Here is a 26714-nt window from a genome sequence, read left to right on the forward strand (position 1 = left end):
TCTGGAGTCCAACTCAGAATGTTTTGGGGGGGAAAACTGATGGCACTGCTTTATATTTTCCAAACATTATATTCTTTACTTACAGACAAAGTGTTAATGTGGGTGGAAAACAACTCAAGATGTCCTGCCTTAATGAATCCCTCACATCCCCACAGTTTGTCTCCCACTCAGCGTCTCTTTCTCTCAAGTCACCCCTTCCTACGCCTCTCCATCTTTTTATGTGTTCTCTCTCAGAAATTTTCCATTTCTACTGAACCATCACTTATCATTTTCTCTCTGTCGCCCTTTATTAAGCCAGCTCCCTCAAAGCCGCACTAACACATTAACACTGCCTCTTGTTTTTAGACGAATGAAACCAGGTGGGAACATGCTATTAGCGGTCAACAGCATGTTCCCACTTGGGGAATTATTCCAACAGTACTTAGACTTAGACTTAGACAGACTTTATTTTCATTTTGCATGCACAGGGGTGTATACATAACGAAATTTCGTTGCATACGGCTCAGGACAATGTTTTGAGGTTTCAATGAGGTTACTCAGAATAAATAAAATACACAATAAAATATAAATATAAATATTAAATATAAAGTGCAGGAATGACAGTAAAATAGAAGTTATTTAGCTATGTACAGACCAGTTATTTCGAGTGCAGCCGGGTACTTCCTTTTTTTCTTCAAAATAAGTGTCCTGAACGTAGATATCCGGCCTCCTTCATATACGGTCTTCAAAACGGTAACTTTACCTCAGCAGACAGAGTCACATGCTGGCAGCAGCTAATATTGCTTTGTGACAGATTGTACTGAAAAGTTTTAATATTGTGACCTGACCTCATTACACCGCTAACACACACACAGACGTGTGTGAATCAGGACAGAATATCAGCTGTAGCAGGGAGGGTTTTCACTCAAATAGAGTCACAGTGAGCAAAAGGAAATTGGGCTCATGGCCTCATTAATCACCTGTTTTCAGTGTTTTGTCAATGCCGTGCACACTGTGCCCTCCTGCCATATTCTAATGTTGACGATATCCCTGTAACCATCTTATTTAAACACTGGATTTGTACATTTTAGGTTTTAGCTGCACCTTTGAGAAACTTCAAACTTCTTTTTGTTTTGTCTTATTTAGGAGTGCACCAACGTACCGGTGCCGATACTTACACACGAAGCTGACAGGCCGGTCCACCAGGTCATGTCAGTCACCCCGACTCAGCGACTTCCTTCCTATTCTTAGCGACATTTCAAACAAGAAAAATTGGTATCATCCAAAATCGGAATCAGTTGGTCAGGATTTGTAAAGGTTGGTGTTCGGCCGAAAGACTGCAACCTACAGCTGTTGTAAACAATTATTTTAGTTATCAAGTATTTTGCCGAGTATTCTTACGATTAATCAAGTAATCGAATAAAAATAAAAAACAATAGTGGCTCCATTTTTTTAGTTTTTTTTGTACCCCTCCTGGGGGTCTTTTGTGGCTCTACTGTCCCTTATGTGACAGTAGGCTGACAGGAAAGGGGGAAGACATGCGGTAAATGTCATCGGGTCCGGGTCGCTCTTATCCTCTACGCCACCACGGCACGCCCCGTAGCTCCATTTGTAAGTTAACCTGGACAAAACGAAACAAAAATATGAAATGATATTCAATTTAATAATAAAGGAGCAGGCTCTCAAAGACACTTAAAAAATGTCTAAAAACCAGTTTTTAGTTAATGTATTCATCTTCAGTCAATTTAATAGATGAACCTTCACTTTGCCAAAATGTTTGTAGCTTTTCTGTCCATGTTAGCGACGGGATTTGGCTCCTTCATCACACATAAAAACACAAATGACAGCTATGCACCACCACGACGCGCTCCACCACCCATTTGTTGTGACCTGGATGATGGTAAATTTATTTTCCGGATTCGTCCATAAAGCTACAGTTACACTAACTAACAGCCGCCCGCCGTGTTCATTCTGTCTGCTCACCTGTATAAATACACCTGTAGCAGTCTTCAGTTAATTTATGGATCCTCATTGGGTCCCCCGAAAAACCCCCGGACATTATCATCGAATTTAAAAATTTGACATTATGCTGCTTTCACTTTACAACAACTCATAGGTGGAAGTGAGAGAGTTGCGCAACATAAATAACAACCCAGCCGGAACACAATGCGCTAAATAATAAAACATAATTTAATGAAGCTTCAAGGCAGATAAATTTCCCCGGGGAGTTTTAATAATCAAGAAACTCGAATCATTCGGGGACTCCAGGTCTCATTGTCTGAAAAAATTTAGTAATTAAGTTTCACTTTCACATGAAATGGGGCTTTAAAGTGATTCTATTTTCAAACTAAGTTTATGTTTTATGGATGCCGGTTTCCTTCCTATGAAAGAAACATTACAGACTTTTGCAGTTTCCTGCAGCCGGAGCCTTAATTCCTGCTGCTTCGTGAGTGAGATGAACAGCCTTCGGTAGAGCGAAGTGATTGAGAACCCGTCTGTGATGAACCAGTAAATGTCCAGCCTGAGAGCCGGAGAGAGAGTCCACACACTTAAAGCGGATCAATGCAGCTTCGCTCAATTTATTTGCTTTATTGACTCCGGCTTCTGCTGAATGACTGAAGGATAAAGATTAATCGGCTCTTAACGTATTGCTGCCAGATTTTCTCATCCAGATACCAAAGTAAATCTGCTTTTATCTCCCCTTCAACTCCGCTGGGCACAAACCTGCTGGAACATATTTAACATATTTAAATCGACAAGAAATACAAAAAATTTCCTGCCCTTTTTTTACATGCTTTATTAAAAAAAGTATAATTAACATGCCTCAACAATTAACACTTTTATCAAATTTTGATTGTTCTTTATTCATCTTAAATTACAATATATTTTGCCTAACAGTAAAATATTTCTAATATAATGAAGCAAAATAATCTAAACCAGTCTGAAGTTCCAGAGCTGTTTTTCTGCTTCACTGAAGCCAAACATTATTTCTACTTTAGTTATAACATTTACAAGTGAAACATGGATGATCTCTGTCCAAAAGGCATCAATTTCCATCCCAAAACATATAATTTTCCTTGATTAAAGGAATTAATTTACAATATTAGAATTAAAGTTTTCTGTGGCATTATAAAGTTGGGAATTGGATAAAATCTTTTCTGGTCTTGGATTAAGTTTTCTGGGTGTAGATTCTCCATGCACACCTCCATCCGGATCCAAAATACATTTTACGTCACAAATGTCTGCCTTTATGTCTGCCTGAAGGAAAATCTGTTTTACTTCAGGCAAATTTCTAAATTTACACAGTCAGCAAATATCATAGTCTAAATTTGTGAATGTATTATTATTATTACTAATCATGGAAAATTCTCATTGTGATATCAAGTATAAGAACTTTTTAACACCAGAAAATATAGCAAGTCGGCTTTTTATGTGCAAATAAGAGATTTCTATTTATTTATTTGTTTGGTGGAAATATTCTGTGGCCATTCATACAAAAAAAATATCTGAAAAGACTTAGAGGCACATTGTGTTTTTCTACAAGATCATTTAAAAATAATTGTCTAATTTGATTAAGAAATAAAAACTCTTTAGTTTTGTTGCGATTTAGATTAATTAATCTTTTATTAATTTTGCTCCTTTAACACTGCAAACATTTCCTAATCTACTAAACCCCCTGATGTTTAATTCAGTCTTCTCTTATTGACTGAAATCTCTTTGAAAAAGCCGCAGTTTCTTTTTTTCACCTTTTGTGTTTAGTTTTTAGCCCCGCCCAGACGCTGGAAACAGCCGAGCGAGTCTCATTCATTCAGTAGCAGCTCAGGAGCGTTCCTGTTGAACAAGATCGGCTTTTCAGTTTCCAACCAGCCAGTCGCTGATTAGACCATAAAATCATCAGATTCCAGCTGCACGTTATTGTTTTAAATGCATCTACACATGAATCTGTAATTTGAATAATCATCTATTTGTTTTTGTTTTGTTTTTTATTAACCACCAATAACTGAAGTTTATCATGATGAAGATAAATCAAAATTCTCCACAGTAGCAGGTGTGATAAATGCCAACCCCCAGTGGAAATAATCCTGAAAGTGCCTCAGTTTCACTGATTTCTGGATTAAAAATTAACTTTATGGTTTTTACACATCTTTACCAGGTGATATGGCAACAGATCCAGTATTTGTGTCACACTTGGAAAAGTAAAATATGGATTCAAAGCTGCGAATTTTACTGAAAAATCAATGCAAATACAAAAATAGGATTTTCTTTTCTTTCTCACTATTAAAATACGCCAAAATGTTTAAAAACTGAATTAGTTACTCTGTGCTTCTTTATGCACTCTGTTCTTTTTCCAGTTCAACAGGAAGTAAACATTTCAAAATAATAATAAAAAACAACTATTTCTCAATAAAGCTAACCTGAAGTGATGTGAATCGTACTGAAAATTAAAGCCAAAAGGTGTTTGTGAATCACACTGCATACAAACTGCTAAAGCGATTCATCATTCAGCAGCGTTCTGCATTCAAAATCATTTCTGTCCGTCTCTGAGTTATGGTCCGTTTTAATTTTTTTATTTTCTCACAAAGTGTCTGGGTTGACGAATGGCTGGACGTCGAAGCCAGAGGGTTTTGTGTTCTACTTTTAGCCTTAAAATGGGTCACTAATACAAACTGCTGCGCTTGTCTGGATCTGGAGCGTGGGCCTGTGGATGTGGGAGAATGGCACATTTCCCCTGGGGGGCGCCGGCGAGTCCGAGACGGAGAACAGAAGATTTTCTAGAGTTTTCTTCCACGCCAAATTGACGAGCTAGATTGTATGACATGTTTTTCTAAGACTTTCTGTTAAAAAATTACAAATCCTGCAGTGTTCTTTTCACACATTTTGACTAGTTTTGCTCATGTCTGTCATTCATAGTGAATCTCGTTTATTCTCTGCATATTTCCAGTTTATGTGACACACAAACAAGAGACGTGGCTGTTCTCCAGAACATCGGTGAACATAAAACTGTTGATTCTTCCAACGTGATGGTGGAGATTGCTGCTTGGAGGCGAAGGAAAACAAAAAACAAGGCTCTTCACTCCTCATCTCGGCTCTCTCCTCTTCTTTTCACCCCCTTTCTTGTAGTCAGTGTCGCTTAGCAACAGGTCCGTTGGATGAGTGAAACCCAAATTGTCAGAGCGGCCTGGGCCGACTGTTCAACCCTGTGTGCGTTATCATCATGCTGTGCCGGTGGGAGGCCGACAACTGTGTTTGTGCAAATGAAGAGAGTGCGGCTGGATGTAAGTGTTTACAAGCAGACTCTTAGTTGCTTCACCTCCAGGCAGCTTCAAGGAGTGTGTGTGTGTGTGTGTGTGTGTGTGAGAGAGAGAGAGAGAGAGAGAGAGAGAGTGAGTGCACTTCAGGCAAATACTTTTTTCTTCCTCGCACGCGTCGGTACGGATCGCCAAGAAGTGAGAAACTTGTCAGCTTCTGCTGTTATCAAAGTGTTTCCTGCCTACTTGTGTACAGAAAGCTGATTCACCTTCAGTGGGTTTAAATATCTCCAACCTGCGTTTCCCACCAGGTTGGAGTTTAATCGCTGATGTCGGTGCGTTGCTTCTGAGACCCGCGGATGTGCTGATCTAGGATCTGCTCTCGGTTTATCTAATTGATCCCCAGAGTTAGATAAACTTGAGCCTGCAATATAAACTGCAGAACACACACAGAGGAAGAGAGGAGGGAAAAGAATCGCTTCCCTCGCTGCCCACTTTTCTGAAAAAATTTTAAATAAATTAATGGGGAAACTATGAAACAATATCTTTTTATAAAAAATAAAAACTGGACTTAAAAACCGGCGTTACGATTTTGTACTTCATTATTATAAGTTCTTAAAAATAAAATCCAGGTGGGCGTTTTTTCCAGTAGATTGTTTTTTTTTTGGTGTCTGGAAAATGAGCTGTTTGAAAAACGTCCTGATGAGTCGCATTGCGCCGTTACCTAGCAACCCCAGTAAAGCTCCAACACTTTTTGGTCAGCTGGATTTACCTCTGTATGTCCTTTATAATGGTTTTATGAACTGTTTACTATAGTCTTGTTGGTTGTGCAGGAGGCTCCACTTTTGCTTGTCAAAGTTGTACGGTTGTATAATTGCTCATCTGTTTGCTGCCATTTTTATGTGTGAGTGTTAAAGGTGAGTTGGGGGGCGTGGCCAGCAGCCGCTTATTTGGATGAAAAGGGACAGAATGCCCTAAAGCGGCTCATTAGAGCAGATTTAAAATTTTGGACAAAAACATGTAACAGATTATTTCTATATCTAACCTGTTTAAGGAAGCGTAATAAGTCACCTTTAAGAATGAGGTAGTTTTTTGGCCACATTTAAATTTGTGTATTTCGCAAAATTGTGATGGAAACACTTTGCGTCATGCCAGTTTGCATACAGCAGCAATAAGCTTGTTTTTAGGGAATACTGATGTGTTTTCTCCATGTAAAAGTGTCAACAAATCTGGCATTCAGAGAAGAGAGACTGGAAGAACAATCTCTGGAAGAAAGTCAGAAGTTCTGTTTCCAGAGTCGAAGTGTGGGAACCTTCTGTCCTACACACCAAACAGGGTTCGTGAGGAGCTGAATACAAATGCACACCGCACTGTTCAGATTTTTTGGAGTGAAATTTGACTTGTTTTTGGACTATCACACAAAAGGCCATTGAAATAAAGGAAAGCCAAAGTGGTTGAATCACTTTGGTGTTTAAATGCCTTTTTTAAAACCAGGATCTCTGCAGCTCCAAGTGAAATGTACACAGAAAAAAATTGTCTTCTGCAGATTTTGGAAACAATTTTCTTTTAAATAATTCTTCAACACTGAATCGGTTGGCAGAGTAGCTAATCATGTTGAATATTTTTATCTTTCCTCTAAGATACAGATTAATTTGTAAAACCTAGTGTATGAATATTTATCACCAGTGTTCCTCCACATTGTTGAATTTCATATTCTTGTTTCCCACTTCTTTCTTTCTCTTTCTCTTCTTATGTAACTTGTTTCTTGAAATGTTTTGTGGTGTCAGTATATTTTCCTTATATTGCTTTCCAGCTTTAGGTTTTCAGTTACAGTGAAGGGAAATAAATTAAAACCCATACATTTGTGTGCAAAATCCAACTAAATAAATGAATAAATAGCATCCTGTGTGTGTTTTAGCACTTTGCCAATCTGTTCGCTTGATTGTTTCTATCGATTTCTGATGTGATGATGTCGGTTGCTATGATGAATCAATTAGTCATCTGGAAGAACCTGGGTCTGATTAAGCAGAACTGGAACTGATTGATCCCTGAAGATGGTCTTTGTCATTAATAGGAGTCCGTATGCATTGCTGTATACTTGTATATATGTAGCGATAATTTTTTCTTGACGATAAAATGTCCAGAAGTTATTTTGATAAATAATTATATTATATTGAAGTTTTGTCACCATTTTCAAGTAATATAATGTAATAATGATGCAGAATACTTTCTCAAAGATCAATAAACTTTAAATTTTAATGATCATTTAATGCTGGAGCTGGAAGACATTTTAAATATCTAAAATAAATTAACAAAACAACAAATAAAAGTAATTATGGAGTCTCTGTAAACAATATTAGGTGAAACCAAAGTGCCAGATTGAAGTCTTTTATCGTGCAGTTTTTGGTAGAAAGAGAGGAAAGAGAAAACGATAAATCATGCAAATGGAAATGATCGAGTTTTAATTTATCATGCAATTAACTGAGTTATTGTTTATTAGTACAAGCCTATTTGCATATTTGACATGGTATCATATTCAGTTTTAATTTGCAGCTCTCTCCATTACAATAATTGTATTCTTGTCAAAAGCATCAATAAGTTGCATCAGATGCAATCTCCATGTTTTATTTCTGAAGGTCTCTGGAAAGGAAGCTGCAGCGACCCCTACTGGCGAAGTCGCGTACTCTTCCCAGCATCCCCCAGTCTCCAACCGTATCCAGGGTCCACCACTCGGACTTGATTGGTGGGAGTCCACCCCGCAGGAAAAACCCTCCACCTGCCACCAGCCAATCAAAGGCCTGCACTCTGCCCCCTGCAGGTAAACAGCAGCAGTTTCTCAAACTTTTTCACACCGAGGACCACTTACCTGATTTAACAAACACTCACCGCTGCAATAAAACAACATCTTAATATATACAACCTGAATAAAGAATATTAGTCTCTTAGCTCATTGTCTTTGGTCCTCTGAATGGCGATGTTTTATAAGTGTGACTGGCCACAATGAACTCATGAACACATCGACTCAGGGCACTTTGAGTTATTTACAGTATGAATTCTAAACTTTCCAATGATAGAAAACACATGGAGATCAAAAATGTTATTTACTACAAGTGTTGTGTGGACTAATAATATTTTAAGACTATTTGTAATTTAGAATAGACTTGAGTTGCTTTGGCAAAAACAAACATTTTATTTTAGCTGTTAAGATGCAGTTAGTCAATGTGGTGCACTGCATGTGAACATGCTATGTATTGTAATAGTGTTCAAAAATAAAAGTTCTGCAACTCATCCTCAAAAACGTTCCACAGATATCTTTAGCTTTTCTTTTTAGTGATTCGATCTGAAGCCATACATCCATTATTAATGCTAAACACAATCTTTGGGTAAGCTAACTGTACCATCACACTGTGAGTTCACGTAACGGCAAATAAACGGTTGTTTACAAGCAGTACTTCGCGTACCAGTAGGGGGCAGTACCGCGGACCACAGTTTGACAAAGACTCACTTAGAGGCACCAGTCAGCTTCTTTTGTTGTGCTTTTTCCTCCTCTGATTGTGAGGAATGATGTTCACACCTTCAGGACTTTTTTCAAGTGGTGTCATCAGCGTTGGTTATTTCAGTCTTTCTCACTGTGGTCCTCACACCACTGGAGGTCCCCGCAACACTGGAGGTCCCCGCACCACTGGAGGTCCCCGCACCACTGGAGGTCCCCGCACCACTGGAGGTCCCCGCACCACTGGAGGTCCCCGCACCACTGGAGGTCCCCGCACCACTGGAGGTCCCAGCACCACTGGAGGTTCCCCCACCACTGGAGGTCCCCGCACCACTGGAGGTCCCCGCACCACTGGAGGTCCCCGCACCACTGGAGGTCCCAGCACCACTGGAGGTCCCAGCACCACTGGAGGTTCCCCGCACCACTGGAGGTCCCCGCACCACTGGAGGTCCCCGCACCACTGGAGGTCCCTGCACCACTGGAGGTCCCAGCACCACTGGAGGTTCCCCCACCACTGGAGGTCCCCGCACCACTGGAGGTCCCCGCACCACTGGAGGTCCCAGCACCACTGGAGGTCCATGGACTAATGCTATGTGGACAACCATTTATTTGCCATGACTTGGGCTGAAAGTGCTGCCCTACAGCTAGCTTACCAAAGGAATGTGCTTAAACAAAATGGATAAGTGGCTTAAAACAGGGTCACTTAAAATAAAAATTTACGATACGGTGGAAAGGAAATAACGGCAGGAATACTTATATAATCGGAGGAAGCTAAGTCAGACCCGCAGTGAGTTTTGTGTCGTTCACAAGCGATTCAATTTTTTTTTGAGCGACTCGATGCCATGAGCAGTAGGACTAAAATCTATCTTTTTATTGTGCTTCTAAATTACAAATAGCCCTAAATGTTGTTAATGAACATTTATTTTAGCACCCCTTTGCCAAAACCTTTGGACAGCGCTGACTTATGAAGTAATAGCATCTTAAACTTAAGGCTACGTTGTGTTGTGCTAACCTTTAGCTGCTGGTACAAAACTGTAAAGTACATAAAAGCCCAAACTAAAGCGTTCAGATATGCCAAACATGACCTATTTCTTTCACCTTTCTGCCGTCTGCTGCTCTGATTCTGATATTTGCTTCACATGACAGAGCGCGCAGCATCCAGTTGTCTCAGAGGCAGCAGATGTGGTATACCCTCTATCTCGCTCTCTCTGATCTCTTGTCTCTCTCTCTTTCTTGTTGTAAATCAAACGACGTTCCCTTACCTGAGAGGGAAAACATGTCATGGAGAATCTTGAAGCTGAAGCCTCCTGACAGAGAGTGCTTTCATTTGAAAAGAAAAATCCATCCTTGTTAAGAAAACACTTACAGATAATGTGAAAGGATTGTGTAGAGCGGGGATTCATAAATAAAACAGATTATTGGAGAGAAAATATATTTTTTCATTGTTATTTCTCAAGAAGACACATTCCTGACCAAAGAGTGAGAGACGCCATGAAAGCTGTGGGAAGCGTCGCTGTTCTTTTTCAATATTAACCTACATGCAGTGGGTTATGATGCTTTAGTACCAACACATCTGAATCAAAAGTTGTTGCTCAGGTGTTGGAAGCAGAGGTGCGTCTCTAGTGCTGTCAGTGGATTAAAACCTTCAGTCAGATTAATCACAATAAACAAATCAGCCATGTTGTTCACTAGGTGGTTAACTATGTCGTAGTTTGAGATTGGAGGCAGTTTGTCCACATTGTTTGACATATTTTCCTTCTTCATCTCAAATCTCGACTCTTTTTGTCCATTTTGTTCATCATGTATCTTTCTCTCGCTCATTGGTCAAGAGTGTCTCCATATTTTCTCTTTGCTCTCGAAGCGTATGGCTCTGCTATGGATTGACTACCAAGATGGTGCAGATCACTTCCAGTCCAGACTTTTGGGAAGTATGGAACATTGTTAACGCATTGTGAAAAGCGGCAGTGGCAGAATCATGCTGTGGGGTGACTCTACTTGCTAAAAAGACTTAGTCATAATAAAGTATCAAAATACAGCAGAGTGACACAAATGTATCTTATATTGACACTTGGCTTCTGAACAGGAACAACTCTTTGGGTAATTCTGAAGCCTTTACAAAAATGTTAATCAATGTGCTTTATCCAAATAGGCTTAATTTAATTGAATTAGTCATGCAAGCGCAATATAAGGTGGGATTTTGGGCAGCATGTAGACAAAGAATGTTTAACTTCTCATTTTCTTGGCCTAAATTTGAATCAAAGTTAACACGACCTTATTTAGAGGTTAATTTCGTTCCGACACGCCCAGGACAAGCAGAACTCCATTAACCTTACTGAGCTTTTCTGATGGCTTTTTTCCCCTCTATGTTTCAAAAATATCACAGCCAATATTCGATTCATTCCACAGCAATTTGGTAGTTTTAGTGCTTAACACTTGGTGAAAAACAAAATGTAAGGAGAAATAATCTCTCTGCTTCTGTCTGGTCCATCTTGGATTCCAGTTGGAACAATGACTTGATTATTTTATCAATAAACCCACTTTATTAGAGGAGCCTGAGCTCCATCCATCAATGCCCTAATCCAATAAATCCTTCCCTCCGCTGCGTTCTAACGATCCCAACCGAACCGTCGCCGGATCCGGACCCAGGTTCTGCCATTTTCTGAACATCCTAACCACCTTCGTCTCTCTTCTGTTTCCTCTTGTTCGGCTGTTGCTCCGATGCAAATATCAAATTAAAGACCCCGGTCTCACATGGCTCCTTGTTGCCTAGCAACTACTGTCATCGACCATGATGCGACCTCACTCTTTCCACCACTCCTTATCCCTGCAGGAGCAGGAAGACAACTTCTTTTTTTTCCCCTTCCGTCGCTGCTCCTCGGTTTAATAACCGAGCCGCACTACATTCAGGGATTTAAGCTGCAGCTGATATTAGTAAGAGTAACTCACCAGCCTCTCTCTCTTTTGCTTTGTCTGGTGTCAGTGTAATCCAGCTGTGGAAGCCAGGTGTGTACTTGAACATGTTTTGCAGTTGATCCAACTGGAAGAAAAAAAATATTTATTTTTCTATTTTTCATACAAAGAAGTGCGTTTACGATCAGTTTGATATTTGACTGCCTTGCAATCTATTCTTATTTCCTTTTTAAATACAGCAAACAATTTGAGCCAGCTGTTCTGCGGGTGGTTACAAAGGTGGACACAAGTTGTTACGCATTCCTAGCATCTGCACAGCTAGTTAATTACTGGTGCTTTGGCTCTGCATAAACACAAAGTCTTACCAAGTATTTTTGGTTAGTTTCCAGAGCAAATATCTTAGTTTTGTCTTATTTCAAGTGTACTAACTTTTTTTTTTTTTTTTTTTTTTCCCCACCAGGGGGTCCTTTTTGTGGGCTCTAGTGTCCCTTAAACAACAGTAGGCTGACAGGAAAGGGGGAGGAGAGGGGAGGATTTACTTAAAACAATGGCTGTATATCTTGCTGAAAAGTTTCTTTTCAGTTAGTTTGTCTTATTCCAAGTGTACTAAGATATTTGCTCTAGAAACCAGACCAAAAATACTTGGTAAAATGTTGTTTTTTTGCTGTGCGTGCAGCAGCAGAACGTCTGGATGTAGCGTTAATTCAGCTAACATGGAAGAATCGGGTCCATCTGGTTTTGTCTCTGCTTCTGTTACAAAATCCATTCATGTTGCTTGGATTTGTTTCGCAGTTTTAAAACTACAAAGTGTGCTAATTTTTAGTACACATAATTGTGAAATAGGATAATCCTTATTGTCATTACACCAGCACAGTTCGGTAGTGACTAGTTATATTTATTTGAGTAACTTTTTTTTGAAAAAACATACTTTTAGGAGTACTACGCTGTACTTTTTACTCTTACTTGCGTAACTTTATTATGAAGTATCTCTACTCTGAATAAAATTTCTGGATTCTCTTTCCACTGAGTGAAAAACAAACATATTTTATTACAGTTTCACAACTGGAGTACAGTTTGGGTTGCTAGTTAACGACACAGTCTGACTCAACGATCAGCAGGTTTTTGAAAGGGCTTGTTTTCCAGACACCAAAGAACAATAGCTTATTGTCAGAAAACAAGTAGGTGTTTTCTTGAAGTGTTTTAGACCCAAATTGGGTAACAAAAATGTGCCAAGTTTGAACTTTGCATAATAGGTCCCCTTTAATAAAATATACTGCAGTTTGTGGTTTTACCATAATAAAACTTTAGCTAGGCACCATTTTGTATGTCTTAGCCTTAGACTGTTTACAAAAATATTAAAAAAAATAAAAATACCATCATTTTCTTCTAAAGTTTGGATTTTATATCTTAATTTCCTCCAGATTTTCAGGAAGTGTTGCCTCTCAGAGGGCCTGTTTTCTCCTACACATTCATTTCCATGTTTGTGTTGCTCAGCCTCCCTTCAACGGCTCTCAGGATGCTTCACACTGACAGCAGCCGTAGCATACAGCAGCCGTAGCATACAGCAGCCGTAGCATACAGCAGCAGTAGCATACAGCAGCAGTAGCATACAGCAGCAGTAGCATACAGCCGCCGTAGCATACAGCAGCCGTAGCATACAGCAGCAGTAGCATACAGCCGCCGTAGCATGCAGTAGCATACAGCAGCAGTAGCATACAGCAGCCGTAGCATACAGCAGCAGTAGCATACAGCAGCCGTAGCATACAGCAGCAGTAGCATACAGCAGCCGTAGCATACAGCAGCAGTAGCATACAGCAGCAGTAGCATACAGCAGCAGTAGCATACAGCAGCAGTAGCATACAGCAGCAGTGTAGTTTTTATTTCTGTTTTATTTGTTTTTGGTTGTATTTGGTTCAGTTTCCTTTCTTTACAAAAAAGTTTATTTGAGATTGCAAACTTGATGCCTTTTAAATAATTTACTTGTAAATGTTCTCAAAACAATAATATTGTTTAGTGCTTTAATTTCTGCATCGTTTGTCCTTATAGAGACCAGATTGCTCTGTCGTTGCAACATGTTGACTGTTTTTGACGCTGGCGTTGGCTGAAGAGCCTTCGTTAACAGTTTAATGAGCGCAGGTGGAAGATGTTTGACAAACGTCTGATGCAGAGCGATGTGAGTCGGAGTTGATTGGTGCAGCTTCGCTCCGACAGCACAGATCCGTCTCTGCTGTGGAAGAAAAACGTGAGAGTTGCTGCAGAACTCTTGCTTTGTTGTAAATGAGCCATCATTTCTGTCCAGCAGCTGTAACCATAATCAAGTTGTTCATAAGTCAGGCCAAGAATAATATGGTTAGAAAGCAGCTGAGCTTAAAGGGAAGCTAAATTAGATTCCAGGCGTGTTTTATGGAGGCCGTCGTCGGATGACAGCTTCCGATAATTGTCGTCCAATTTGTCTTGCTCTCATTTATCTACCTGCCACCATTTTTTTTTATCCTCTCTGCTTCTAGGGGAGCTGTGGCGATTGGAGGACGACGTGGAGGGAGACGACGTGACAGAGCAGAGCAGCGGCACCGAGGCCCAGTCGCCGTTCTCCCACTTCCGGGTGCGGGCTGCCTACCTCCGTAAGAGCATGTCGGCCGACGACCACCTGGACATGGGCCTGGACTCCAGCTCGGCCAAGACGCCGTGCAGCAACAAGGGCAAGCTCAAGAGGAAATTTGTAAGTGTGAGCGCTTTGCATCTTCTAAACATCTTTTTTAGAAGATGCTTCAGTGTTGCTCGGCGTGGATCTTTGATTCTGTCTGATTTGAGGTGGGATAAAAAGCATTTCAGTTAAAATGCGGCATGCAAAGGAAATGGAGATAAATCACTGTCCTATTAAATGCAATACATAATTCATAATTGCTGTAAGTGTTTCCCTACTGTTAGCCGCTGGAGTCTTTTTTTTTTTACATTTTCTCTCTGAATGTTAACTTTAATCTCATAGATCAGACTTTTTCTTAGAATTTTAACATCTTTATTAGAATTTCTGACATTAATCTCTGAATTTAGACTTTTGTTTCTCTCAGAATTTCAGCATTTTTCTCAGAACGCTGACTTTAACTTTTTTCCTTGAAATTGTAACATTAATATCAGTATTCTGATGTGACTCAAGAATTCTGACTTCCTTCTTAGAAATTCTGACATTTGGCAAATTTAGCCTTTCGTTGCGATCAGAGTTCTGATTTTCTGTTTTTAAGAATTATGGCTTTTCCTTCCTGGATTTCTGACTGTTTTCTTCTGAATTCTAACTTTAATCTCAGAATTCTGACTCTTTTCTAAGGAATTCTAATCACTTTGATTTTAAATCTAAGTTTTTTCCCGTTTCCCTTTATTTTAGAATTCTGACTTTTTTCTCTTAGAAATTTTGAAATTAGTCTTTTGTTTCCCTCTGAATTATTACTTTCATTTTTGAATTTTGACTCCACACTTTAAGTCTCATGAGTCACAAAATACGTTGGGAAATAGAAACAACATGCATAAGTCTGTTTTTTCTAAATTTTCAAACATGGGGCCTCCTCCATGTCGTCTGCTGACTTGTTGAATTCAGTTACCTGATTCTGAAGGAAGTCATGAAGGAAGTCAGGTTTTCCTCTTTTAATATCTGACTAAATAGTCAGATATTAAAAGAGGAAAACCTGATGAACCTGATAAATGTTACCTTTGTATTTACTGCTGAGTCGGCGCTGTGGCCTGTGATTTTTGAACAGTGAATGTTCAGGAAGCTGCAGCAGAGCAGCTTTAAAGTCTCTGGTTTAATGAAATATTGAACCATACGGTTTTTAAAAGCAGTTTTCCTGGAGGTTGTGGCTCAGTGAAGCTGTTGGCCTGGTTGCATGCAGGCGGCCGCGTCCAGAACATTTTCTGGCTGCAGCTTCGGATCAACACTAAGCCAGTTGAGCCGTTTCAGATATAATGAGCAGGAAGTTGCTGTTTGCTGCTTATACAGCCTTATGTGTGTGTTTTGTTTTCCGATTTGCATGAAGCAAACAGAATGTTAAATCCTTTAAACGCATTTGTAGGCAGGAGACGAAACCCACAGCGGCTTTTTCTACGTCAGGAAGTTCAGCGCCGGACGAGCCAAACTGAAAATGTTCCTCCATCTTTATCCCGCTCTGCCTGCTGAACTGGGCCAACTTCTGTTTCTGAATCCACTGTAAACAATTAATAATAACTTAATGGGAGAATATTTCAAACAGTCAATGCTGTGATTGATCCCGAAAAGGTTAAATTGATCATTGGTGCCAGAAAAAAAATAATCTGAATTATTTCTAATCAAAGGCATTAAATCTAAAACGTGCATGCACATAAACTGTTAAAAACCTTTTTTTTAAAAAACATGGATATTCATAAAGTTTTATTACGGTAAATTTGGGCATTTTTTATAACACACAAGTATTCAAAGAAGAAATAGTTTTTACTTATTTATTTTTACTTAATTCTTACCAATTTATTAAGTAAATTGGAAATAATTAATGTGATTTCTGTAATCTGAATCGGAATAAGGCTTAAAACTATAATCTAGTTTTTTATGGCTTGTCTGTCGTTGAAAGCACTTATTTATAAATTAAAAGATTTTATTTTATTTATTGATATTTTCATGTATCTAAGAAAAATCTAGTAGAAACCAGCAAAATGGGACATTTTATTCAGATTGCAACGGGTGGAAATGAAAATAAAATCTGACTAAAATTGGAATTTCAGTAGGAATCAGCATCTTAAAAACTGCTGAATAGACAAATATTTACATGTAATTTAAAAGGAAAAAATGAAAAATGTATTAAATAAAATTAATTATTCCAAATAAAATGAAATAAAACATATTATTTAGGAACCAAGGAGTTTTGGTAAAGGTAATCTACAGGTGATTCCTTGTAAATGATAAAATATCATATTAATGTTAATATTATCATATTAATGTGATATAAATGCAGAGCAGGAGAGTTTGGGTTTGTGATTAATGAAGGGAGTCTAAACGAGCGTTCTGCACGACGCTTCGGGCCGTCTGGCTGCGACTCGGCTCTGTTCGCTGCAGCCATTAAACATTAAAGACCTTTTTATTGACCTGTGGTTATTCAATCAGGAAACTTTAGACCTCATTACCAGCCCAAACTTTGTAATCGACTCTTCAAGGCTGAAGAGCAACAGGACACCTGTGCAGGTAGATGGCAGCTGGTTTTGTTTCTGCTGGATTAAACGCGACTGGAGGGAAGTTTTCACTCCGCTGGCTGAACCTCAGACGGGTTTTTCATTTTATTTTTTTGTTTTCTCGAAGCAGCCTGGATTTATGTGTGGAGGGAGGAATGGGAACGGCTCTGGATGTGATGGCCTGCCGCCGGTGTTTTGGGGTGAGCGATCATCCAGGCAACATTACAGAGATGCCTTATTAATACATAATTTCTGTTTTTAATATAGCAACGGCATTACATTAATGGGTTTGAAGCATTACGGGGGATAATGCAACAGGTGATGCTTTTATTCATGCAGCCCTTTTGTGCATCTCCTGGGAGAAACGGCAAAAATAAAAGCATTATCCAGCTTACATAAGGCTGTGACGTTCTCCTCCATTTACCAGTGAAACCACTGGAAGCTTCAGTTTTTAAAACTCCTTCCAGACTGATCCTCGGATAGATTGTTCATGGCTTTAATAATTCATCTGTACTTCTTGTCGGTTACAACTCCATTTCATTTGTCCTGTCGGTGCAAAAAGCCAAAGAATTTACTTTGTGGGGGGGAAACAGGATTTTATTTGCAGCTCAACTCTCCGATGCGCCGCTGGCCTCACAGAGGCAGCGGTCGCTCTGGACAGAGAGACGCAGCCGACGGGCCGAACCGCCTGGCTGCTAAATAATCTGAGGTGTTTTAGGAAGACGTGCAAAAATAAACACACATTTTATTGGAGCAACAACTTGTCTTATTTTCCAGTTTTTAGCCTTGTTGTGTCTAATTCAGTGCTGATTTCCTATAGATACAAACTTCTTTTATTTGTTTTGAACTTATGACGAGACCTATTATGATAACATATTTTACTAGATAATAAATTGTTCTACAAATTATTGGGATGAACAATAATGTTGTTTTGAGACCATTTTCAAGTAATACAATGGTGATAATGACATCCAACAAACTGTATTTAATCATAAAGGAGTAAATTATTCACAACTTTTACCTGGTAGTCCTTGACTTGAAGATATCTGATTTTTATTGGCCATTGCTGAGGTTTTTTTTTAAAACCGAGTCTTCTTTAGTAAAGTGATGCATAAAGTGTGGTTTTAAAAATGACACAAAGAAAAACAGGAATCCTTCGGTTTGTTGAGCCTCTCTTTGCTCGTCCTCTGAAGAGCTCAACACGCCACAGGCCTCCACAGCTGCTGGCGTTCAGCGACGGGATGGAAATTACACAAGTTTATGACTAAATCAAAGTCTAATTAAATCTACTGATTGTGTTTCTCTCTCTGATAATTGCCTATTGATTAATCAGTTCCCATGGAATCTCTTGTTTTATTGTGTACAGCGAAGACGACAAATCAAAATAAAGCATAAAAGTTTACGGGTTAACAACATCTGGCAGCTGCAGAGGTCGAGCTGCTAAGTTCACCGTCTGTTGGTTGTACTTTCAGAAATGAGCGGACTGAGCGTTACTGTAGCGTAACGGCCATGCAGGCCTGAAAGGAAGCCATCGGTAAGACGCCGAGGACTCTTCTTATCGGGAAGACCTTTCTTAATCTCCTTGAATTTAATGAGAGATTCCAATCTTGGAGGAAACGTGGTGGCTGGGTGAGATGATTTGTGTGCAGTTCAGGCAGACAGAGGAGAAACTGCTGGGAGTGAGGTAATAGCGGGTGAATTTATTGTTGTGTTTGTACGGCTGCCAAATTCTCCATTATGGTAAAAGTTAATTACTTTCTGTAACAGTATCATCTCCTTTCCAGAAATCCATCCTCTGAACTATCCGTGTGTTTGTCTCTGTTGCTGCCTCAGCGGTTTATGACCAAAGTAAAGGGTTTTTATTTTCAGTTTTACATTTTTTAAGCTGCTTTTCACGTCAACATGGTCACAGAGTGCAGGATGTCTGTTGACAGTCATTCCAGCTTCACCTGCACGGGCCAGGTTTTTGTTTTTACTTATTAAAGATGCATTGACCACAATCCAACACTGCAAAAACACAAACTCTTACCAAGTAGTTTTGGTTTAGTTTCTGGTGAAAATATCCCAGTACACTTGAAATAAGACCAACAAACTTGCAAGGAACATTTCAGTAGGAAATAGCAGCTTGTTTTAAGTCAATAATTCCTTTCTATTGATGAAAAAAGTTCTAGTTCCACTGGCAGATTATATCACTTATAACAAAACATTTTTCCCATGTTATAAGTCAATTTATCTGCCACTGGAACTAGTATTTTATCATCAAAATAAAGAAAATGACTCAAGACATTCATATATTTTTGCTGAAATGTTACTTTTAAGCTGCTGTTGTCTTATTTCAACTCTACTCAGATGTTTGTACTGGAAACTAAACAAAAAATAAATACAAACTTGGTAAGATTTTGTGTTTTGCAGTGTACAGCCAGTTTTCATTATATGATTTGAGCCTGTTTTGGTTTCTCTGTAAAAAGTAGTTATTGTAAGTGTTAGTTGTTACTGCATAAAATGGTTTTAATATTATTTTATTTAAAAAGTGAAAAGGTTACAATTTAGCATCTTATATTTAATATTTTTATGGTTTTAGTTTTACTAAAATGTCATTCTCTGCACTGCAAAAACATAAAATCTTACAAAGTATTTTTTTGTGGTGTAGTTGCAGTTGAAATAAGATAAAAACTGACTTTCAAGGAACTTTTCATCAATGCATCTTTTTGCTTTTAGTCGTTAATTTCTTCAGCTCTCGTGGGACGTTTAATGGAAATTCAAGACAAAGTGACATAAATGTGTGAAGAACAAATTAAATCTCTGAGAAAGTAAAGAATGAACGTCTCCAGAGGATCCTCTTTGATCATTTTGGGAAATCCATCCACAAACATCCACATCATAAATGAAAAACTAAATCTAATTAAGGACATGTTGTTTTATTAGTATTATTATTATTATTGATATTAGTTCTTCTCCAACTGAAAATATTCCTGCAGAAAGTCTGAATCAAAGGCCAACGTGTGGAAAATGCAAATCGCTTTTAAAAAAAGTCTAACCTCCTTTTTAAAGAAATCACCGACTTTGAGAAGTTCATCACCTTTCGGTTATAATGCGAACATTAACGCTTGTTGTGACGCAAAGCAAGGCCAGACCTGGTTTCATCTGTTCCTGGCAGTGCGTCATCCAGCTCAGATCTCCATCCAGCCCCACGAATTGTCCTGATGATGCTTGAAGCTTCAAGGACTGAGAGTCTGTGTGTGTGTGTGTGTGCGTGTGGGTGTGTGTGTTTCATTATGTCGTCCACAATGGCACCTGGAATGCAGCGCTGCTCACAAACTGCAGAAATCTTTAACAGAAATGTCCAAATCGCAGTTTAATCTGCAGACTTCCTGCGGAGGGAGGCAGCACAAAAAATGTGTGTTTTCGTTTCTGCGTGGATGTTTTATTTATGCACAGGCGCGTCTGATGTGCAAATGCTCTCCAAACCTCCTAATCAAAGAACGGAGCGTATCATTTCTGCTGATTGGATGGCTGTAACGACATAATGCCCCGTCCTCGCCTGTTTGCTGCGCCTCGGTCCGACACTTCCTCTGATGACTCAAACAAATGAAACAAGGGGAGTCAATTTACCCACGGAAGAAGCGAATGCACATAGCAATTTGTCACGACTTCCTGATTTGCTGGAAAAGCAACAGGAAACACCACAAGACTCTTATCAGACGAATCATTTGGAGAATTGAAACCTCAGACACATCCAGACTCACTGATCCACTACAAGCAGGGAGCTCAGTGGTTTCACCATGGATTAATAAACGAAATCATATTCAGCACCTTAGAGCAGCGTTAGAGTTTTCTGCAGCGGCTGAGGCTTCCTGTGGTTAACTGCTCTCTGTTTGGGATCATTTATGCTGTGAAGAACCTGTGATGCTCAGCACAGAGCCTGTGATGACGTGACAAACGCACACAGAGAGCATCTTGCACTCATACAAGTATCTGGATTTAGGAGGAATAAAGCAACTTGAGCTCTGATGTCTGAATATTTCCTTCACTTCGGTTCTGCTAAGCTGCTGTTTTCCATTCATCTCCATAATTCTGACTCTGACCCGTCATCTGTTTGTTCACACATTGGTGGAAACCAAGAATGCACTGCAAAAACACAAAATTGTTTTTAGTTTAGGTTTTAGAGCAAATATCTATATGCTTCTATTCAGGAAAATATATCAATAATCAATAAATCAATTAATCCCATGATAAATTAAAACCATTAAAATTCTTTCCATTGGTTTGATTTCTTGTTTTTCTTTTTTTCTCTCTCTTTCTACAAACAACTGGATGATAAAAGTCTCCAGTTTGGTGTTTTGGTCTCAACCAGCCCTTTTTGGAAAGAAAATTTTGTTTTCAAAAACTTATTTTATTTGTTTTGTTTATTTATTTTGGATATTTAAAATGTCTTCCAGTTCCAGTGTTACATGTTCATTTGAATTTAAAGTTTACTGATCTTTTAAAATGTGCTTTTGCATCATTATTTTGCCATTACCATAATATTACTTTAAAATGGTCTCAATACAACAATATTATCGTTTACCGCAATAAATTCTGGAATAATTTATCGTCCATCGAAATTTGTTATTTTGACCGGCTTATATGGGAGCTTGTTTTAATTAAATGAAAATATCTTACAAGTGAAATAATCTTCAAATGTTATTAGTTTTTTATATTGATATTAAGAAATTATTTATTTAAAACAATCTCCTATCTTGCTAAAAGTTACTTTGATATTTCTAGCAGAAACTAGACCAAAAATACTTAGTAAAATGTTGCATTTTTGCAGTTTGGTTTAATAAAAGATAATCCTTCTTACACGTCTGAGGAATTAGATGGAGAAGCGTCTCAACAGTCTGTCCAGACGTCCAGACTGCGTCTTGATTTGGACATGATTTTCTGTTTTCAGTGATTCAGAGCTTTCTGCTTGTTTTTCTTTGCTAAGTCACCATCTGATTTCCCCTCAGATGGCTTCTGATTCAGTCTCACTTCTGCAGCATGAGCAGCAGATAAACGCTAATCATTTTTAAACTAGACAAGCCAAGTAAATGAAAGCTGCAGTTTTACTTTCACTGACCTAAACGGCTAAATCGGTTTTAGGCTTTTAAAATTTTATTTTGTCCATCATTGTGAGATGGAGTGAAAGGAATATTAGTGATGCACTTCAAACATTTTTTTCAAATAAAACATTTGAGACAAACTACGAAAAGAAGACATGTTTTGGGGTTTGAACTATTTAAACAAGCAGTTATAAGTATTTTTAGAATAATTGATGGACAATTTTTAACGTGAATCGATCAAATGCAGCCATATTGGATTTTAACTCAGTTCAAAAATACTTTATTGATCTCAAAGCGAAATTAAATGATATTGTAACTCATGTAAAGACTTTTAAAAAAAATACTTACCAATTGGTGTATAAACAACAAACATTACAGACAAATAAAAAGAAAAATGTGGTATTTATCTACCAAGTAAGTAACCAGATAATAGAATGAATAACAGCAACTAAAATAAAAATCAAACGAGGAGGTATTCAATAAAATGGATATATTCAAAACAAAGACTAACAAAGAAAGTAAAATTGTTTAGCATTTGTGGATTAGTATATAATTTTTTCTTGATTTTATTTGAAATAAAGAAGTTACTGTTGGTGAGAAAACTCAGACTTTCTTACAAAAAAACTCAAACGTTGAACATGGAAACTTTAATTTTTCAGTAAAATTTCAACATATTTAAACCAGTGAAGTTGTAGCAGTGGATAATGGATTTATTTTTTTAAATTTCTGCTAGTATCAAGATGTGTATTAGTGTAGTTATACTCAGGAAAGTGGCTTTGAATAGATATGGCTTCGTTTAAGAATGGCCTAGTCAAAGCAACAGACCTAAATTCAACTGGATTTGTAGCAAAATTTTAAAATCCATGTATTCTGACTTGGCTTGAGCTATTTTATGAAAGAAAATGTTCAGAACATTATTCTCTAGACATGCAAATATTAAAAAACCTGAAGCTGTATTCACAGAAAAAGCTTCTCACACATAAAATTTTCTGATTGAAAATTGATTACATATTGAAAAAGGTGAAGGTGTTTAATAACCCGACCCAGTAAAACACAGGCTTGCCATTTTAATTCTCATCACAGAGTGAAAGCTTCATATTTACCACTATGGTCCATCAGTTTCTTGTTAAATTGCTTCTGCTTGTGTGGCTGTGAGACTCTTCAACCAGACGCCCAGTTCTCTCCTTTTCCCCCATTAACATGCCGAGCAGATCGCATACAGTAACAAGCTGGTCTCTGGCAGCGGATGCGTTCTGGGTAATATGGGAGGGCTGGTCTAGCCAGTACATTGCTGAGCAATAATATTTCTGTAAATCATCTCACACTGAGAGAGAAGAGACTCAACTGTCCACTCTGTCTAATTAAGACGGAAAGCGTCCTCAGTACTGGACGCTTTTTTCTTCACTACATTCTTGTGCGAATGCAGGAGCTGCATGTTACTTTACCGAAGGAAACATTTGACATGTAAATTTTAAAAGTTGTGCACTGAAAAACTGCATTTTATTTCTTCTATATTCCAGGGCGGCAGCTAACGATTGTTTTGGTAATTTGTTATTCTATAAATTTTTCAGACGATTAATCGATTATTCTGACGATTAATCAAAATTCTAATGAGTATTCTGATAATTAATTAATTAGTTTGACAATAAATCAAATATTCTATCCATTATTCTGATGATTAACTGATTATTCTGACAATGAATCAATTATTCTAATGATTATTCAGATGATTGGATAAAAAAAATTGACACATTCTGCATATCTTTCATTTAACCACTTAAGTCTTCTTAATACAATATTAGACGTACAGTAAAAGATGCCAGTAAACAAATAATTTAGTTAATTTTCTAAGTAAGAAAATAAATATTTTATTTCATTCCTTTAGTTTACGGTTGATCCTTTGTAGTAAAAAATGGATCTGCAGCTGGAAAAAAAAACTTCTCCATTAACATGTGAAAAGCTCAGGCCTTTCTCCTGGATGATCCGGTCTATTGATTATTTTTCAGATTAATCGATTAATAATTGGATAGCCAAAGGTGCTTTGTAGGAAATGTTTTTATTTTCACAGAATTTGAATGAAGTGAAACTAAAACTGCCACATGAGCATTTCTGGGTTGAACCTTTTTACAGTGAAAAGTTTTTGTTTTTATCTTGAATGAAAATGTAAATTTTTTACACTCCAGTTAGAGATTAATAGATTACTAAATTAGTCAACGATTAATTGAAGTGTAGAATAATCATGATTAATCCAATTAATCAACATTTTAAAGAGTTTTTTTTATATCTTAAATGCAAAATGTATATTTTGTGTACTTCAGCTAAAGATTAATTGATTACTAAATGAGTTGACTTTATTTGAAGAATCAGTGAATCATGATTAATGCGATTAATTGACATTCTTTACAGACAAAAGTTGTAAAAAATTATGCAACATGTATATTTTGTATACTCCAGTTAAAGAGTAATTGTTTACTAAATTATTTGATGTTTATTCGAAGAATCGATTAATCATGATTAATCATTTCAGCCCTGGTATATTTCTGTGATTTTACGTGCTGTACAATCCACAACATTCTTCCAAAAACATCGTACGGATGTAGTTTAATCTCTGAGGTGAAGCTTTGAGTGAGACTTTTGGTGCATCTTGTTCTGACGGGATTTATGAAGCCTTGTAGAAACATCAACACACTTGTTTCCTGCCTGAGTGATTTGAGTTGCACTGCGATGCCCCGGACAGCAGCAGCTAAATATCACGGAGCAACCTAACGCGGTCAGCCACTTATTTTCCTGATAACTGTTGTTAAAGGTGAAGTGGTTGTTCAGTTTCCGCCTTACTGTGATACCAGCTGACAGAGCTGCTGAGGGGTTTTGTAAAAATGTCAATTCTGTAGTGAAATGTTTGTACACATGGACTGAATGAGCTGGGATGATAGACGTCAAAGAGATGCTGTTAGGAGCTCGAAAGCTTAAAGATCTCCATCTGCAGCAGATCAAGTTTGAGTGTTTTCAGTGGAAATAGGACAGCAGAGAACGGCCTGCAGGTTTTTGCAGCATTTGCTGCCTTTCCTCTGTAATCACTGGGGCAGTTAGTGGGGCAGTTAGTGGGGCAGTTAGTGGGGCAGTTAGTGGGGCGGTTAGTGAGACGTTGTGGCCCACAACAGTCAGGAGTGGTGATGCTCCCCCGTCTCGATCCCGTCTGCCGTCGTCGGATCGTCGACGTTCTCCATGAAGACTCCAGGAAGTGGAACAATGCACTTTTGATTATTCACATTGAGCTGTCATATTGTGTGTTGACGTATTGATGCTAATTGGTCGTAATTAGCTCCATTGAGGACTTCCCACATTTATCAGAGTCAGAGTGGTTTTAAAGCAGCATAAGTGGGTGCACTAAAGGAGAATTTTGACTTTGGTTTATAAGCGCTCACAGCGTACAGATTAACTTTATCCAAAGAAGGAAAAAAGAGGAAGGTCTTTTGTGATGCATATTTTGTTTCCCAGACTTTTCAGTAAATAAGATGTTCATTGTTTTCATCATAGAGACAATCAGGGGGAAGGTGAAAGGCTACACAGTTTGTGTCCAGGATGTGTGTGGTCTGCAGAGATGTTATTGCTGCCTCAACATGCCTCTGTTTTTTCAAATCTTTTTGTGTTATTGTCTCTTGCAGTGCAGAATAAATAAACTACCTTTTCTGTGTAGTTTCAGCTATTCTAATTAATGTCCAGTTTCAGTCTTATTGCAACCCCTGGTTAAAAAGATAGAGAAAAGCTTAGCATGTAGATGGCATCCAGTGGTTATGGTGACTCTGTGACCTCAAGATGGCGCTCTTTGCTGCAGTTCTCTATCCCAGTCTCCCCAGTCTTTGAGCTGGAAAGACAAACTGGGCCCTTCCTCAACCTTTGTTCCATTGGATCTCTTCTTCCTGGATTATGGAGATCAACACACATCTGTCTTCATTTCTCCGGTTTTTCCCATTTTGACGAGAGGCTAAAAGAAACAGTTATATTCTCACATTGTATGATGAGATCTGTTTTCTTCTTATTTATATTCAAAATCCTTATTTGTAAATAATGCAGAATATCTGATGAACGTGTCAAAGTCGAGGCCCGTTAAAGGTGTCAACTTTTAATGCACACGCCTTGTAATAAAGTGTTACAGTTTATTCTAAAGAAATTATTATTTTTGTTTGTTTGAATTGCATTGTGACTAAAAATGTTAAAGCATAGCTCATGTGCATTCTGCTCTTTGACCACACGGTGGCAGCATGATGCCACACTACAGCGATGGCCCTCAGCAGCGCCAGCTGTGTGTGACTGAGCGGGTCCATGGGGGGTGTTTGGAGTTGGTGACTCCAAACAACCGAACTCAGAGACAACCGCAGAACAAACTACATCAACCGCGGCTCGCCTGCGCTCTCTTCTTCTCTTTCTTCTTCTCCTTCTTCTCTTTCTTCTTCTTCATTATGCTTGGAGAAGAGAGAAGTCGGCTCGTTCTGTCCGCTCAGCATTCCTGTGCTGAACATCAGCTTGACAATCACTTCAAGTTGGGAGACATGTGGTGCTGAATCGACTTGTTCTGTCCGTCTCGTGTTACAGATGGAAGATGGATGGATGTGGCGGTAAAGATGATTAATGTGCATAAACAAACAACTGCAACCGAGCTGAGACAGGACTTTGAGGAGTGTTGCTCAGTGTAAACTATTTTCAACACGTCGTTTTTCATCTCCTGCCCTATTGGGGTTATTAAACTTATTGAACCAAACCTGATCCTGAAACTGGACTGCATTAGAGAAACGGGTCACACATTCAGACCTG

The 26714-nt window shown here is 38.4% G+C and overlaps 1 protein-coding gene across 5 annotated transcripts in view; it reads left to right on the plus strand.

Annotated features, from left to right (window-relative positions):
- Window positions 1-26714, plus strand: part of LOC122823632 (ankyrin repeat and fibronectin type-III domain-containing protein 1) — a 182942-nt gene that overhangs the window by 24465 nt on the left and 131763 nt on the right. For 3 of the 5 annotated variants that reach the window (XM_044103453.1, XM_044103451.1, XM_044103452.1), the window contains 2 exons: window positions 7865-8046; window positions 14139-14350. In XM_044103453.1, the coding sequence (XP_043959388.1) occupies window positions 7865-8046; window positions 14139-14350 (394 nt within the window). Of the gene's footprint in view, window positions 1-4921; window positions 5256-7864; window positions 8047-14138; window positions 14351-26714 lie in introns of those variants that run through there. The other 2 variants (XM_044103455.1, XM_044103454.1) reach the window with 2 other exon arrangements.

The sequence above is a fragment of the Gambusia affinis genome, linkage group LG20, assembly GCF_019740435.1.
Source record: "Gambusia affinis linkage group LG20, SWU_Gaff_1.0, whole genome shotgun sequence".
Lineage (NCBI taxonomy): Eukaryota > Metazoa > Chordata > Actinopteri > Cyprinodontiformes > Poeciliidae > Gambusia > Gambusia affinis.